Source organism: Salvelinus fontinalis, chromosome 19 (genome assembly GCF_029448725.1).
Source record: "Salvelinus fontinalis isolate EN_2023a chromosome 19, ASM2944872v1, whole genome shotgun sequence".
In the NCBI taxonomy this organism is placed as follows: domain Eukaryota; kingdom Metazoa; phylum Chordata; class Actinopteri; order Salmoniformes; family Salmonidae; genus Salvelinus; species Salvelinus fontinalis.
The window spans coordinates 36894641-36913387 of record NC_074683.1 but is presented as its reverse complement, the minus strand read 5'-3'; the positions used below and the strand labels follow the sequence as shown (position 1 = coordinate 36913387).

Genomic DNA, 18747 nt, shown 5'->3' with positions numbered 1-18747 from the left:
GCTCAGGAGGCCTGTAAAAATCTCTTTCAATAATGACAGGAATGGAGGAGGTCTTTATTCCAGTGAGATTGCTAAGGCGAACACCGACATGTTTAGTTTTGCCCAACCTAGATCGAGGCACAGACACGGTCTCAATGGGGATAGCTGAGCTGACTACACTGACTGTGCTAGTGGCAGACTCCACTAAGCTGGCAGGCTGGCTAACAGCCTGCTGCCTGGCCTGCACCCTATCTCATTGTGGAGCTAGGGGAGTTAGAGCCCTGTCTATGTTCGTAGATAAGATGAGAGCACCCCTCCAACTAGGATGGAGTTTGTCACTCTTCAGCAGGCCAGGCTTGATCCAATGGACAGATTTCCACTGGTCTAATGTCCATTGCTCATGTTTCTTAGCCCAAGCAAGTCTCTTCTTATTATTGGTGTCCTTTAGTAGTGGTTTCTTTGCAGCAATTCAACCACGAAGGCCTGATTCATGCAGTCTCCTCTGAACAGTTGATGTTGAGATGTCTGTCACTTGAACTCTGTGAATCATTTATTTGGGCTGCAATTTCTGAGGCCGGTAATTCTAATGAATTTATCCTCTGCAGCAGAGGTAACTCTGGGTCTTCCTTTCCTGTGGTGGTCCTCATGAGAGCGATTGATAGTTTTTGCGACTGCACTTGAAGAAACTTTCAAAGTTCTTGAGATTTTCCAGATTGACTGACCTTCATGTCTTAAAGTAATGATGGACTGTCATTTCTCTTTGCTTATTTGAGCTATTCTTGCCATAATATGGACTTGATCTTTTACCAAATAGGGCTATCTTCTATATACCACCCCTATCTTGTCACAACACAACTGATTGGCTCAAACACATTAGGAAGGAAAGAAATTCTACAAATGAACAAGGCACACCTGTTCATTTAAATGCTATCCAGGTGACTACCTCATGAAGCTGGTTGAGAGAATGCCAAGAGTATGCAAAGCTGTCATCAAGGCAAAGGGTGGCTACTTTGAAGAATCTCAAATATAAAATATATTTTGTTTTCTTTAACACTTTTTTGGTTACTGCATGATTCCATTTCTGAGTGGTACTATATATATATATATATATATATATATATAAAACTTTGACAACCCTCCCCTATTTTGGACCACCCCTAGTAAATTTCGATCTGTCTAGATTTTTCAGCCAATCGCGCTTGTCCAAAATTGATATTGTTCCCTTAGATTGTTTTGCTTCGAATTAATTGAAATTACTTGAACATTTTGCATGAATTACTTTCAAGTAAAGCAATTGAAAACATGTTTTATTTTTTATTAAAGTAGTTGAAAAACGCGTTTCATTTCAAGTAAGCATTTGGAAAATGTGTTTCGTTTCGAGTAAAAGAGATAAAAAACAAGTCCTGCAGGATTTGCTAGGCCGTGACAGAGTGAATGTTTATGGACATGGCAGACTCTGCCTAGTTACATGTGACAGTGTTAAACCCGTATTAATCATTCGCTAAATTTGTATGCGCCCAAATCTATTGTAACGACCCTGGGTTTATAACCGCGGAAATAGACTCTGCTCAGCACAGGCGATAGCACACACAGCACAGTCGATAGCACACCGGACCTCGGTCTAGGTTGTCGAGGGTTCGAGACCTGCTCCTTGCTGTTTCATTACACTATTTTATAAGAAACGATAAGGGAAACGGGTCTACACTTTATGGATTTGGTGCAAAAAAGTCTACCGAGCGTACACCAGCGGTTACTGGCAACGTTGCTACCAACCGTTGTTTAACATTAAACATGTTAGGCCAAATCCTGGTGTTATGGCTGTGTCTCATCCTGCCTACAGCAAACTCAGGTGAGAGCCTTTCTGTTGTTTGGTTAGCCTTAAAGAGGCTAAATGATTGTCCTAAATCAAACGCCGTTTCGGAAGTAAAATAAAAACCATCCAACAACGCTATTTTCTTTTAAACTTGAATGTGGTAATGTAGGTTGGAGTTCCGAGATTATTGCCCAACTGAGTGTCAGGCTCTGCAGCCAGGGAAGGGTTGATGATTATGTATTTCAAAAATAAACAAACCTAATCGTAGTCTGTGTTCTGTCCCAAATAGAGAAACAATATTTTCTATGAGGCAAAGCAAATGTGGGGCGTACACAAAGCATTAAATTAGACTTCTAAGGCAAGCACACTCATTGTTTAAAGAAATACAACCTTTATTGTAGCTAAATCTCTAACACTAGACTACAATCACCTTCCCTGAATATCTTACTAAATTACTGGAGCACAATATTACTCAGTTTAAAAGTCAATGTAACCTTTTTATTATTCAGGGTCAGTATGGCGTATTGTGTCTCGTCAGTGATCTCGAAGTTACTTTCATTTACAACCTGAACCAGTACAGTTTGCCTGGATATAAGTGATGATGTGTACAACTAGATTTTTCAGCCAATCGCGCTTGTCCAAAGTTGATATTGTTCCCTTAGATTGTTTTGTTTCTATTGAGGTATCAAGAAGTTACTGGAAGGCTATGTCTGATAGTTTTAAATATGTATACCGTTTCAAATAGGATTGTTCATATTTCTACCTTATTGGTAACGTATTTGATTCCCATGACATGAGTCATTTTTTTCCACTCAGAGGGTAGGTAACGTTACATCAAATATAAATATTTAACCTATCCCTTGATTTGAAATAATATATTTAGGGTACCAAGGTACTGAATGTGCAATAGGCCTAGCCGTTATGCCCAGTGGACATTTCAATTAATTATATATAATCATTGATTCTTGAAGAATACAATTCTTCATAAATTTAGTTAACGTTACCGTCTTACCCAGACTGGCTATACCTGTATTTCAAGGCTTTGGTCCATTGTTTCCATTTGTTTTTGTAAACAAACATACCTGATATCAAAGTAGGACTCGGTTGTCAAAAGGCTTACCATCTTCACTGTTATGCTACTAGTGCTAACATGATTTTAATAAGTAAGTATGCGTGTGTGTTTACACCCATTAAATTATAAAACCTAATTGTACGTTTTGTGTCCAAATAGAGAAACAGATTTGGCATTATTTATGTTTTCTAGGAGGCAAAAAAATGGAGCATACACAAAACAGGCTAAATTACTTTAGACTTCTAAGGCAAGCACACTCATTGCATTTGTTTTCTAAATCTCCCACTAGTTTACAATAACTTACCCTAAATATCTTACTAAATTACTGGAGCACAATATTACTCAATTTCTAATTCAATGTAACCTTTTGTTGATCTTCAGGGTCAGTATTGCCTGTTGTGTCAACATAATCTGTCGAATTACTTTCATTTACAACCTGCACCAGTACAGTCTGCCTGGATATAAGTGAGGATGTGTACAACTGGATTTTTCAGCCAATCATGTGTGTCCGATGTTTATTCATCTAGTTTCCTGGAAATTGGATTGTTTTGCATCGATTTCAGATTTTAAATGACTGCTAAAACTAGGCTATTTCTAATAGTTTCAAATATGATTGTTCATATTTTACCATTATTGGTATTCCCATGACATGCGCAGGTGAGTATTTTTTCTTTACTCAAAGGGTACATAAAATATTAAAATATATATAGCCTACTCATTGATTTAAAATAATGTGACATAAATAGGATACCACGGTATGTGCAATACGCCTAGAACTACAGTCTAATAGACATTTAAATTAATAGTATTTAATCATTGATTCTTGAACACATGCCTCGTAAGTACAACTGCCTTACCCCATTAGACTATACCTAAATATAAGGTTGTCCTCCATTGTTTCCATTTGTTTTTGTAAACACACAATGTTCAAGGTCAAGTTTTATTTGTCACATGCACCAGTACAGTGAAACGCCTAACTAGCAAGCCCTTCCCAACAGTGGAGTATTCAATATATAAAAACAAAAAGTATAATAGGAAAATGAAAATAAAAACATGAGATAAATAAGAGGCAGCTACAGTATATACGCTACAGTATATACAGGGTCAATGCCAGTACCAAATGAACAATGTGCAGGGATACTGGAGTATTGAGGTAAATATGTACATGTAGGCAGGGATTAGGAGAAAGTGACTGGTAGCGGGATAAATAATAATATTATAATAAATAGTATGGCAGCAGTATAAGTGGTGTGATTGATTGTGTGTAAGAGAGTCAGTCAATGTATACCTGATCAAATCTAATGTTATTTGTCACATGTGTCAAATACAACAGGTAGTTGCAGCCTTACTTACTTACAAGCCCTTAACCAAAAATGTAGTTTTAAGAAAAATATGCGTTAAGTAAAAAAATGGATAAGTAAAACATAAATAAAAGTAACAAATAATTTAAGAGCAGCAGTAAAATAACAATAGCAAGGCTATATACAGGGGGTACCGGTACTGGGTCAATGTACAATGTGAGGGGGGCACATGTTAGTTGAGGTAATATGTACATGTAGGTAGAGTTAGTGACTGCATAGATAATAAACAGAGAATAGCAGCAGCATAAGAGAAGGCATGTAAATAGTCTGGGTAGCCATTTGATTATCTGTTCAAGAGTCTTATGGCTTGGGGGTAGAAGCTGTTGAGAAGCCTTTTGCACCTTTTGGATATCAATGTCCCAGGTTTTAACAGTTGAACAGTTTATAGATGGCCTGTTCACTGTTATGTTACTAGTGCTACCATGATTATTATACTGTTATGCTACTAGTGCTACCATGATTATTATACTGTTATGCTACTAGTGCTACCATGATTATTATACTGTTATGCTACTAGTGCTACCATGATTATTATACTGTTATGTCACTAGTGCTACCATGATTATTATACTGTTATGCTGCTAGTGCTACCATGATTATTATGCTACTAGTGCTACCATGATTATTATACTGTTATGTTACTAGTGCTACCATGGTTATTATACTGTTATGCTACTGGTGCTACCATGATTATTAACCTGTCTGGCCCCGGGGTTCCGCTAGCGGAACTCCTCCCACATTCCACTGAAAAGGCAGAGCGAGAAATTCAAAAAATATTTTTGAGAAATATTTAACTTTCACACATTAACAAGTCCAATACAGCAAATGAAAGATACACATCTTGTGAATCCAGTCAACATGTCCGATTTTTAAAAATGTTTTACAGCGAAAACAGCACATATATTTATGTTAGCTCACCACCAAATACAAAAAAGGACAGACATTTTTCACAGCAAAGGTAGCATGCACAAAGCCAACCTAACTAACCAAGAACCAACCAAACTAACCAAGCAACAACTTCATCAGATGACAGTCTTATAACATGTTACACAATAAATCTATGTTTTGTTTGAAAAATGTGTATATTTAAGCTATAAATCAGTTTTACATTGCAGTTACCATCACAGCTACCGTCAGAAATAGCACCGAAGCAGCCAGAGTAATTATAGAGACCAACGTGGAATACCTAAATACTCATCATAAAACATTTCTGAAAAATGCATTGTGTACAGCAAATGAAAGACAAGCATCTTGTGAATCCAGCCAATATTTCAGATTTTTTAAGTGTTTTACAGCGAAAACACAATATAGCATTATATTAGCTTACTACAATAGCCTACCACACTACCGCATTCATTCATCAAGGCACGTTAGCGATAGCAATAGGCGCGATAGCGAATAAACCAGCAAAAGATACTAATTTTCACTAACCTTCATCAGATGACAGTCCTATAACATCAGGTTATACATACACTTATGTTTTGTTCGAAAATGTGCATATTTAGAGCTGAAATCAGTGGTTATACATTGTGCTAACGTAGCATCTTTTTCCCAGAATGTGCGGATATTTTTCTAAAACTCACCTATTCTGACCAAATAACTATTCATAAACATGACTAAAAAATACATGTTGTATAGGAAATGATAGATACACTAGTTCTTATTGCAATCGCCGTGTTAGAATTCTAAAAATAACTTCATTACGACATCCAGCTTATGTTATAGCGAAAGAGTGCCCAAAATCTGGGCGCTACCTAATAGTACACATGTTCGACAGATATATGAAATAGCATCATAAAATGGGTCCTACTTTTGATGACCTTCCATCAGAATGTTGTAGAAGGGGTCCTTTGTCGTGAACAATCGTTGTTTGGTTTTAGAACGTCCTTTTTCCCTCTTGAATTAGCAAGCACACTAGCCAAGTGGCGCGAAGCTCTCCTTCCTGAACAAAGGCACACAACGCAACACGCCTAACGTCCCGAAAAAAATTCAATAATCTAATAAAACTATATTGAAAAAACATACTTTACGATGATATTGTCACATGTATCAAATAAAATCAAAGCCGGAGATATTAGTCGTCTATAACGACAGCTTTACAGAAGGCAATACCAGGTCCCTTCTTGCGCGCTCCAGGAAACAAGAAATTGGGGTCACGTCAGCTTATATTCGACCTCAGACCAAGATAAACACTCAATTTCTTCTCTCACTGTCTCTTGACATCTAGTGGAAGGTGTATGACGTGCATGTATACTAATACGTATCATGCCCATTTATAGGCAGGCCCTAGAACAGAGCATCGTTTTCAGACTTTCCACTTCCTGGTCAGGAAGTTTGCTGCCAAATGAGTTCTGTTTTACTCACAGATATAATTCAAACGGTTTTAGAAACTAGAGAGTGTTTTCTATCCAATAGTAATAATAATATGCATATTGTACGAGCAAGAATTGAGTACGAGGCCGTTTAAATTGGGCACGATTTTCCCCCAAAGTGAAAACAGCGCCCTCTGTCCTCAACAGGTTTTAAACATGTAATGCTACTAATGCTACCATGATTACTATACTGTTATGTTACTAGTGCTACCATGATTATTATAATGATTATGCTACTAGTGTTACTATGATTATTATACTGTTATGTTACTAATGCTACCATGATTATTATACTGCTATGTTACTAGTGCTACCACGATTATTATACTGGTATGATGCTAGTGCTACCATGATTATTATACTGGTATGATGCTAGTGCTACCATGATTTCAGCAAGTAATTGTGTGTGTTTATGTAACAGTATTGCTTCGGTTCCCATCCATTAATTTATACCTGTGTTTGCCATTTTTTTTTCTAGCTACCCATTCCCTGAAGTATTTCTACACAGCACTCCCACAACCTACTGGCCTTCCAGAGTTCAGCGCTGTTGCGTATTTGGATGAGGAACCAATATATTCCTATGACAGTTCTACAAAGGAAGTGGTAGCTCGACAGGAGTGGGTTAAAGGAGCCGTGGATCCAGACTTCTGGGGAAGGAATACAGACATTTCTAAGAAGACTGAGAAGGTGTTCAAAGACAACATGAACACTGCAAGAGCTCGCTTCAACCAGACAAGTTAGTAGGCAGTCATCAGAGCATGTTTTGATAGATAGCTAACCGTGAACACTCATTGAATATTGAAGGATCGATGTTACAATGTGTTCTTCCCTTTTAGGTGCCCATACATTGCAGATAATGTACAGCTGTGAGTGGGATGAGGAAACTGGTGCTACAGAGGGACGTGAACAGTATGGATACGGAGGAGAGGACTTCCTATTATTTGATCTGAAGAACAAAAGATGGATTGCACCTGTTCGGCAGGGACTCATCACCAAAATAAAGTGGGATGCTAATGTTCCTAAACTTGAAGCCAAAATTAACTATCTAACCCATACGTGTATTGAATGGCTGAAAAAATATGTTTTCTATCAGAGAAGCATGCTGGAGAAAACAGGTATTATTATTATTAAAACTTTATTTGTTTTTACACAATTTAAGTAGCTTTACTATTTCGATGTCTTGGAGATTCTAATTACATGTGTGCATACATTTAAATTTTTCAAACAAGTAGTCCTTTTTGTTGACTTGTCCAGTAGCCTTCCTCTGGAATAGTGTACAGCCAGATGCTGTCATCTGAAGAACATAATAACACTATAGAGATGTATATATTTGGTCAGTATCCTGATGTTTGTATGTTTGATCAATATCCTGATTGTATATATATATATTATATATATTTTTTTTTTAAATATATTTTTAAAATTTTACCCCCTTTTCTCCCAATTTTTCGTGGTATCCAATTGCTAGTAATTACTATCTTGTCTCATCGCTACAACTCCCATACGGGCTCGGGAGAGACGAAGGTCGAAAGCGATGTGTCCTCCGAAACACAACCCAACCAAGCCGCACTGCTTCTTAAACAGCGCGCCTCCAACCCGGAAGCCAGCCGCACCAATGTGTCGGAGGAAACACCGTGCACCTGGCTACCTTGGTTAGCGCGCACTGCACCCGGCCCGCCACAGGAGTCGCTGGTGCGCGATGAGACAAGGATATCCCTACCGGCCAAACCCTCCCTAACCCGGACGACGCTAGGCCAATTGCGCGTCGCCCCACGGACCTCCCGGTCGCGGCCGGCTGCGACAGAGCCTGGGTTCGAACCCAGAGTCTCTGGTGGCGCAGCTAAAGCTGCGATGCAGTGCCCTAGACCACTGCTCCACCCGGGAGACCCCTCTGACTGATTGTATATTTGATCAATATTCTAATGTTTGTATATTTGTTTTCCACAGTCCTACCGCAGGTAAGTTTGCTTCAGAAAAACCTCTCCTATCCTGTGACTTGCCATGCAACAGGCTTCTATCCGAATGCAATCATGATATTTTGGAGAAGAGATGGAGTAGTAATCCATGATGATGTGGTGCATGAAGAGACCCTGCCTAACGGGGATGGGACATATCAGAAGAGAACCCATCTCACTGTGTTCCCTGAAGACTTACAGAAGCACGACTACACATGCACTGTCCAACACAGCGGCGATGATGTGGTTCTGTCTGCTAACAGGGACAGCATTCGCAGGAATTCTCAGGGTTAGTAGTTCTCCTATTATCCAAATCAGTTCTCAAGGACCCTCGGAATTCAGGTTTTTGTTTCAAATTTTTAATATTTCTAAATATTAATGTTAAGTCTAGAACATGTTATGTTCTTGACTTATGTTATTCATCTATTAGCAAACCAGTTGTGTATGACAGCCTCTTTTCAAACGTGCGTTCTTACGGGCCACTGTGAAGTGATGTTGTGATCCTCTACCCCTAGAGTCTGATCAGTTTTAATCACGATTTAACACTAAACATGAATCATTATCTAATCAATGTCTTCCTAATGGTTTGATGTTTTTTTACCCTAGCGGAAATGGAAATCGCAAAAAGTGAGTACTGCCAGGTAGAGTTATTTTCAGCGTTAATACATTTTATATTGATAAGTGGCCCCCACTCAATGTATTTTCCGTACTAAAACCTGTGATATTGAAGCAGGGGTGTATCTAATCCAGACTCAGCAATATGACCACACACTGTGGGGAGCCTAGATATATATTATCTGTGGTGGAGAGACTTCACAAGTCACCCCACTGTTTTGGTGATCAGTGCTCAAGCACCCTGGGAATCCTGGTTTCTGTTACGTTTTGATTATACGTGTTTTACATGAATATTACACCATGGCATTGTTCTACTTATGTTCTCAGTTCAAGAATAACACGAGTTGTCAATATTCTAGACTTCTAAATGTTATTCATCTGTTATCAAACCAGTTGTATATGGCAGCCTCTTTTCAAATGTGCATTCTTATTGGCCACTGTGAAAAGTGATGTTGTGATCCTCTGCCCCTAAAGTCTAATCAGTTTTGATCACGATTTAACACTAAACATGATTAATTATCTAATCAATGTCTAGTTAATGTCTTCACTTATAGAGTTATGTTTGTAATGAAATCAAATGAATTCACATTGAGCAATTCTTCTTTGATCTCAGGGCTCGCCAACATCACCATCACCATCTTCATGGTCTTTGTATTGGTCACATTGGTCATCAGTGTTATTGGTACGTCAAGCCCTCTTCACCACTATAGACACCAGCAGATACACAAATGTGGCAACGATTTAAAACATCCAGTGCATCATGTACATGTGAATGTCAATAATACACAACACCATAGTGTTACATGTATTTTGTTTTGGCATTGAAATGATTGAAACAGATTGATATGATTTAGATTTCCAATGATGATGAGAGAAGGAAAAAACTAATTGCCACATCTTTTTCTCCATTTATCCAAGTAATAAAGAGAAAGGGCTGGAAAGGAAAAGGTAAGTTCCCACCTATTTTTTTAGCCACTATGTCCCTGTTGATAATACTGCAAAATGAGAGGTTTCTAACTACTTCACTCAATTTCTGCAGTGTCTACTAAACATTATATTGTGTTTAACAAATATTCTGACATTTGAACTCTTTGTTTATTGGAATAGCATTCATTTTCAGTATTACACAGGGAAAGATTAGTCGGTTTTGAAATTCTGGAGGCTATTATAGCGTTAATCTTTCTATTGTCTTCTTCTAGATCCAACAGCTGGAAAGGAAAAACAGTGTCCAAGTGAGTACTGAACTGTGTTGTGCTGTATTTAATAGAGGAGTGAATCCTTTATGAAGGATTTCATATCAATCAGTAACCTACTCAACTTTCCTTACTGAAAAGGTGAGGTGGAAGTTATTGTGAAATGTTCCTTTTTTCCAATTCTCAGCAAGTCTCCTGGAGAAGAATGTTCTTCTGATCATCGATGGTGAGTATTCAGATTTCTATTTTACTAAAACTTGGACTCAAATATGACCCTTCGGCAGTAAAGAAATTCAGTCTGGTAGTTGTTTCCCTTCTCATTAAGAGTATAATTTGAGGAGTTGAACATTAAAGATATTTGCAAAAATTATGTATATAATCCATCAAGGCATTTCCTCCATTACTGATTGAAATAAAAAAAACATGTATTTCCCCCTAGCAAAACCTGCTGAAATGGAGAAACCAAAAAGTGAGTACTGCCACGTGGAGAGTTATTGTCAGTGATAGCACATTTCATATTGATAAGTGACCCCACTCACTTGTATGTCTTCAATGTACTTTCCGTACTAAACCCTGGGATATTGAAGCAGGGATGTATGAAGTCCAGAATCAGCAATATGACATCACCATACACGGTGGGGAGCCTAGATAGATGGTCTGTGGTGGAGAGACTTCATAAATCACCCAACTATTCTGGTGATGACCTATCGCTATGTCTTCCATTAATGCATTCTTGTTTAAATGTCCCCGGTATCAGTACGGAAAGTAGAAAACGATGTGATTTTCACAGTTTAATGTTGACATGTTAAAATAAGAAATATGGTGCTTTTCAGTGAGCCATCCAGCTGATGCTCTCCAGTGCCCGAATCAAGATACGACTGGTAAGAATATTTATTCCTGTATTTGTATAGCTTCATATTTGGAGTTGAAAACGGGTTCTTCAATGAACAATCTGAAACCAGTCAATGAATGCAAATGAATCTAAATGTCACTTTAAATGCACCAAATACTTGACGCAGACTCTCCTTCAAGGTATTTTGTGGACCTGAAGACACTGTCAAGTTATGAGTTTATTAGTCATCCAGACCTCTTATAGGTTCTTAAACAAACCCAAGTCTGGATGGTGGCCTCTCCTCCCCCATAAATTATTTTCAGTTTGTTGTTTATTTACCACACATCACATGTACAAATGTAGCTCTGTTTTTGTTTTGTTTTACCAGGTAAGTTGACTGAGAACACGTTTTCATTTACAGCAAAGACCTGGGGGAGAGGAGGGGGGTGAATGAGCCAATTGTACGCTGGGGATGATTAGGTGACCGTGATGGAATTTAGCCAGGACACCGGGGTTAACACCCCTACTCTTACGATAAGTGCCATGGGATCTTTAATGACCTCAGAGTCAGGACACCCGTTTAACGTCCCATACGAAAGACGGCACACTACACAGGGCAGTGTCCCCAATCACTGCCCTGGGGCATGTTAGTTGGTTGAGCATGGCGGTTGCAATGCCAGTGTTGTGGGTTTGATTCCCACGGGGGAGTAGTAAGAAGAAATTATGAAAATGAATGCACTCACTACTGTTAGTCGGTCTGGATAAGAGTGTCTGCTAAAGGACTAAAATGTGAAGCATAATCATGGCGGGTGAGGGAGATAAAAATCATATAGCTTGTGGGAGGAATCTTACTCAAATTCACACAATACTGTGATTATTGTCAATAGATTATGTTCATTTACAGGATATGCTGTTTACATGCTATGAAAAATATTATCCAACTAATATTGTGGTGCAATCCATTGAAGTAATTAATCTTCCGCTGTTTTAAAGGTGACTTTTGTTCAGGAATGTTCAAGGTGAATGTTTTCATATTTAAGGTTCCGACAGAAGCAGAACAATTTCCTCAAGCTCTTCTAGTGGCTCTGATGACTCTGGAGACTCTACGTAAGTATCCATTATATTGAGATCCTTTTATTGAATAATATCAGCATGTAAAGTACATGTTTTGAATCCTGTGTGACAGATGAACTTGTGCATTGATTTTGTACATGGATATAACTTTCGAAGTGCTGTGCTTTGTTCTCTGATTTCATTTTTTTTTTTAAATTGTAACTTTGCTTTCCCCCTAGAACTCCTCTTGTCAAGAAACGTAAGTTGGGATCTGTTTAACATCTTATTTGCTGTATGTTCTTGAATAGTTTTAATATTCTTTAATTACATGAATCTGCTTTAATAACATATCTGCTAATAGTGCTGATAGTATGTTCTCTTTCCTAGGTTTTTAGTCTCGGTCGACTGCAGTTGGAGGGCTGTCTTCTTTTGTGATCTTGGACACCTGAATTATCCGTGGAGTTACAAAAGCCTCTTGCGAGCCTGCCGACATGCTGGCTACTCCCCTCGGGAAATTCAGGATGGTAATAAAGGTCTTTCTATGAAAATTGATAAGAAATCGGCTGAACTCCATTCTTCCATTGACGACCTGAAATCCTCCATGAATGATCTCCTTTTGAGAACGACTGAGGCAGAGTTGCGCATTAGCACAGTTGGAGAAGAACATCACCGGCTACCTCATTCACCCTGCGCGGATGAAAGTTCAGTACAAAGGCCGAAGCCATCTCTTCAACACACCGGGAGAAGTGTACACTTTTCTCAAAGAACTGAACAACGTCTGAGCCAGGACGGTCTCTCTGGGGGATAAGATGCAGTTTGTTTGTTTTCTCTTATCCGGACTGAACCAGTGAAGCCAGTGAACACAAGAAATAGAAGAGGGAATGGGTAGGACAAGTTTTTGCGTCCTCTTTTAACTCCAAAGCAAGAGGAACTGCAATTTTGATAAGTAGACACATCCCCTTCTGCATCAACAACACCATCTCTGATCCCTCTGGCAGGTTTGTTTTGGTGCAGGGGCATATGTTTTCAGAGTCTTGGACCCTATTGAATATTTATGCTCATAACTTCGATGACCATATGTTTATTCAGAATGTCTTCCTTCAGGTCGCTCAAGCACCACCAGGATGGCTACTGGTTGGAGGAGATTAAAATTTTTGTTTAGATACAGTTCTTGATAGGTCCTCTGATAAACCCTTACTTCTTACCAAAGCCGGCAAGCTCACCATGTCATTCATGAAAGATCTCAATTTACTAGACATCTGGAGACAGTTGCACCCACAGGATAGGGACTACTCTTTTTATTCACACCCACACAAGACACACACACGCATAGATAACTTTTTACTATCGACACAACTGTTTCATAGAGTGTTAGATGTCGAGTATCTCCCCATATTGCTTAGTGACCATTCCCCTCTGGTATTATCAATCTCCATTCCTAACAAGGTAGATGGAGAATAAATTCTACACTCCTAAAGCAACCTGAATTTTGTGCAGTCATCAAAGAGCAGATCAATATTTTTACTTTGGCAAACAAACCCTCAGCTCCTGACAGTTTCATTCTTTGGGACACATTGAAGGCCTATCTGAGGGGACAGATCATTTCCTATACTAAAGGGCTGAAGAGAAAAACGGTGCGGAACTGAGTGTAAACGGAATAGTGTAAATTGTCCGTTGGAGATTTTATTAATTGTTCAGCAGTCGTATGGCTTGGGGGTAGAAGCTGTTGAGGAGGCTTTTGGGTCTAGACTTGCCGTATAATACATCCGGTGTGGTTTCAACAGATTTTTGTCAAATTAACAAATTATTGTCTTTTGTTGATTTTATATAACAACATTCCTACCTGGTTTAGCATTATTTTTTTCAATTATTGCATAGTTCTACTATTTGTATTCATTTAGGTGTAACGTGTAAATGTGTAACGTAAAAAATAATCACTGTCAATGACAGACTTTCATTTTGAAGGCTAAACGCAAAGTCCACTATTGTGGCTAATCCTTATTGTGGCTAACTTCACATAGATTGGTTCGAGCACCATTAATCAAATAAGAACTGTCTTATAAATTAGGGTTATTTTAGATGATGACACCTAGCTATTTAGTTAGCTAGCTAACTATAGCTACTGAAACAGATTATGTCGTTTTGCTATGTTTTTGGGGAAGAGCATTGTTTGCGTCCATAATGTAGCTCGCTTTTTTTTAAATACAAGCACTGTAGTTGCGCGGAACAACTTTACCAGCATCATAACATGCGTCTCGATGAATCGTTGTGACATATGAAATACGAGTGATGGTGTAATCAATGTGTAACGTAAAAAATAATGAATGCGTTACATTTTTATGTGACGTGCAGTCATATTCAGGTCCTGATTGGTCAACAAGCTTATTTGATGACACGCAAAGACCGTAACGGCGTTCCATAGAAATCCTGGTTGAGAATGAAACGACTGGACAATTCAGCAATGAAACAGCACAGCAAGTAAGTGAAAGAAATAGGTTTTTATTATGTTTTACTGGTAATGGGGACATACGTAAATGCCAACAAAGTAACTTTTTGGTGTGTGTGTATAACCTTTATTCAACTAGGCAAGTCAGTTAACCTGTCTAGGACTTGGGTTCCACTAGCGGAACCCCTCGCCAACAGCCAATGAAATTGCAGAGCGCCAAATTCAATCAACAGAAATCTCATAATTCAATTTTCTCAAACATACAAGTATTAGACACCATTTTAAAGATAAAATTCTCGTTAATCCAACCACAGTGTCCGATTTCAAAAAAGCTTTTCAGCGAAAGCAGAACATATCATTATGTTAGGTCAGCAACTAGTCACAGAAAGCATACAGCAATTTTCCAAGCAAAGAGAGGAGTCACAAAAAGCAGAAATATTGATAAAATGAATCACTAACCTTTGATATTCTTCATCAGATGACACTCCCGGGACAACATGTTACACAATACATGTATGTTTTGTTCGATCAAGTTCATATTTATATCCAAAAACCTCAGTTTACATTTGGCTTTGCCTCCAAAACATCCCGTGAATTTGCACAGAACCACATCAAATCACAGAAATACTCGTAATAAACATTAATAAAAGATACAAGTGTAATTCACAGATTTAAAGATATACTTCTCCTTAATGCAACCGCTGTGTCAGATAAAAAAAAAAAAACTTTACCGAAAAAGCAAACCATGCAATAATCTGAGTACGGCGCTCAGAGACCAACATAACCCAAGAAGATATCCGCCATGTTGGAGTCAACATAAGTCAGAAATAGCATTATAAATATTCACTTACCTTTGATGATCTTCGAATCCCAGTTCCACAATAAATGTTTGATTTGTTCCATAAAGTCCATAATTTATGTCCAAATTCCTCCTTTTGTTAGGGCGTTTAGTTATATTACTGGTCGTAGACACATATCAAACGGTGTATAGAATCAATCTTTAGGATGTTTTTATCATAAATGTTCAATAATGTCCCAACTGGAGAATTCATTTGTCTGTAGAAAAGCAATGGAACGAGAGGTAACTTTCTCATGACCGCGCATCACGAGCCCGAGGCTGCTGGCAGACCTCTGACTCAATCCCCTCTCATTCAGCCCCCCTTCACAGTAGAAGCCTGAAACAACGTTATAAAGACTGTTGACATCTAGTGGAAGCCTTAGGAAGTGCAAGATGACCCATATCCCACTGTATCTTCAATAGGGGCTGAGTTGAAAAACTACAAACCTCAGATTTCCCACTTCCTGGTTGGATTTTTTCTTGGGTTTTTGCCTGCCATATTAGTTCTGTTATACTCACATACATCATTCAAACAGTTTTAGAAACTTCAGAGTGTTTTCTATCCAATACTACTAATAATATGCATATATTAGCATCTGGGACTGAGTAGGAGGCAGTTTACTCTGGGCACGCTTTTCACCCAAACGTGAAAATGCTGCCCCCTATCCATATGAAGTTTTAATGTGAGTCTGGAAGGAGAGTTTACAGTCTAACCAGACACCTAGCTATTTGTAATTGTCCACGTATTCTAAGTCACAGCCGTCCAGAGTAGTGATGCTGGATGGGCGGGCAGGTGCGGGCAGTGATCAGTTGAAGAGCATGCATTTAGTTTTACTTGCGTTTAAGAACAATTGGAGGCCACGGAAGGAGAGTTGTATGGCATTGAAGCTCGTCTGGAGGTTAGTTAACACAGTGTCCAAAGAAGGGCCAGAAGTATACAGAATGGTGTCTGCGTAGAGGTGTATCAGAGAATCACCAGCAGCAAGAGCAACATCATTGATGTATACAGAGAAGAGAGTCGGCCCGAGGATTGAACCCTGTGGCACCCTCATAGAGACTGCCAGAGGTCCGGACAACAGGCCCTCCGATTTGACACACTGAACTCTATCAGAAAAGTAGTTGGTAAACCAGGCGAGGCAATCATTTGAGAAACCAAGGCTGTCGAGTCTGCCAATAAGAATATGGTGATTGACAGAGTCGAAAGCCTTGGCCAGGTCGATGAATACAGCTGCGCAGTAATGTCTGTTATCGATGGCGGTTATGATGTCGTTTAGGACCTTGAGTGTGGCTGAAGTGCACCCATGACCAGCTCTGAAACCAGATTGCATAGCGGAGAAGGTACGGTGGGATTCGAAATGGTCGGTAATCTGTTTGTTAACTTGTTAATCCAGCTGCTGTGTCAGATGTCAAAAAGGCTTTATGGCGAAAGCAAACCATACGATTATCTGAGGACAGCGCACCGCATACAAAAACATAACCATATTTTAACCAGGAAGGTGTGGCATAAAAGTCAGAAATAGCAATATGAAAAATGCCATACCTTTGATGATCGTTTGTTGGCACTCCAAAAGGTCCCAGTTACATCACAAATGGTCCTTTTGTTCGATAATGTCCTTCTTTATATCCATAAAAACTCAGTTTAGCTGGCGCGCTTCAGTCAATAATCCACTCAGTTTCCCACCATCAAAATGCATTCAAAATGAATCCCAAACGTTACTAATAAACTTTTCCAAACAAGTCAAACAACGTTTATAATCAAACCTTAGGTGCCCTAATACGCAAATAAACTATAAAATTTAAGACGGAGAATAGTATGTTCATTACCGGAGATAAATAAGAAAGAATGCGCTTTCCTCCAAGCTCTTGGAAACACTACAGCCAAAATGGGAGCCACCTAGAAAAAATACAATTTCTGGGTCATTTTTCCAAAAACCAGCCTGAAACTCTTTCTAAAGACTGTTGACATCTAGTGGAAGCCCTAGGAACTGCAATCTGGGAGGATTTGGCCATATTATTAAAATACTAGCCATTGAAAATAGTGGTAATGGGATGGTTTGTCCTTGGGGTTTCGCCTGCCATTTCAGTTCTGTTATACTCAGACATGATTTCAACAGTTTTAGAAACTTTAGAGTTTTCTTTCCAAATCTACCAATTATATGCATATCCTAGCTTCTGGGCCTGAGTAACAGGCAGTTTTCTTTGGGCACACTTTTCATCCGGATGTCAAAATACTGCCCCCTACACCAGAGAGGTTGAAACGTATCAACTATAATTATAACTCACCCGTGATCTGTTCAAGCTACAGACTCCAAACCAACTTTCAGTATGTGGGAAAATGTGTATTTGGGAAGCCTAACACATTGTGCATGTCTTATAGTAATATGTCTGTGTAGGGTGTACTGTGTCTTATAGTAATATGCCTGTGTTTGTATGATTGGGTGTACTGTATGTCTTATAATAATATGCCTGTGTAGGTAAGAGAGGGTGTACTGTGTCTTATAGTAATATGCCTGTGTTTGTATGATTGGGTGTACTGTATGTCTTATAGTAATATACCTGTGGAGGGAAGAGAGGGTGTACTGTGTCTTATAGTAATATACCTGTGAATGTAAGAGAGGGTGTACTGTATGTCTTATGGTGATATACCTGTGGAGGGAAGAGAGGGTGTACTGTATGTCTTATGGTAATATACCTGTGGAGGGAAGAGAGGGTGTACTGTGTCTTATAGTAATATACCTGTGTATGTAAGAGAGGGTGTACTGTATGTCTTATGGTAATATACCTGTGGAGGGAAGAGAGGGTGTACTGTGTCTTATAGTAATATACCTGTGTATGTAAGAGAGGGTGTACTGTATGTCTTATAGTAATATACCTGTGGAGGGAAGAGAGGGTGTACTGTATGTCTTATGGCAATATACCTGTGTATGTAAGAGAGGGTGTACTGTGTCTTATAGTAATATACCTGTGGAGGGAAGAGAGGGTGTACTGTATGTCTTATGGTAATATACCTGTGTATGTAAGAGAGGGTGTACTGTATGTCTTATGGTAATATACCTGTGGAGGGAAGAGAGGGTGTACTGTGTCTTATAGTAATATACCTGTGTATGTAAGAGAGGGTGTACTGTGTCTTACAGTAAAAAAAAATAAAAAATAAATGAACTAGTCAGTTAAGAACAAACTCTTATTTACAATGACAGCCTATCGGGGAACAGTGGGTT

The 18747-nt window shown here is 38.8% G+C and overlaps 1 protein-coding gene across 1 annotated transcript; it reads left to right on the top strand.

Annotated features, from left to right (window-relative positions):
* The first annotated feature begins 1540 nt into the window (after nucleotides 1-1540).
* On the top strand, nucleotides 1541-18695 carry LOC129816677 (major histocompatibility complex class I-related gene protein-like). Its single transcript, XM_055871442.1, has 14 exons — nucleotides 1541-1828; nucleotides 7076-7333; nucleotides 7434-7712; nucleotides 8545-8841; nucleotides 9159-9179; nucleotides 9781-9849; nucleotides 10086-10115; nucleotides 10367-10399; nucleotides 10548-10586; nucleotides 10800-10829; nucleotides 11194-11241; nucleotides 12233-12299; nucleotides 12485-12504; nucleotides 12633-18695. Exons 1-14 carry the CDS (start codon nucleotides 1771-1773, stop codon nucleotides 12638-12640), a joined length of 1257 nt encoding a protein of 418 aa, XP_055727417.1. The 5' UTR covers nucleotides 1541-1770; the 3' UTR covers nucleotides 12641-18695.
* The last annotated feature ends 52 nt before the right edge of the window (nucleotides 18696-18747 follow it).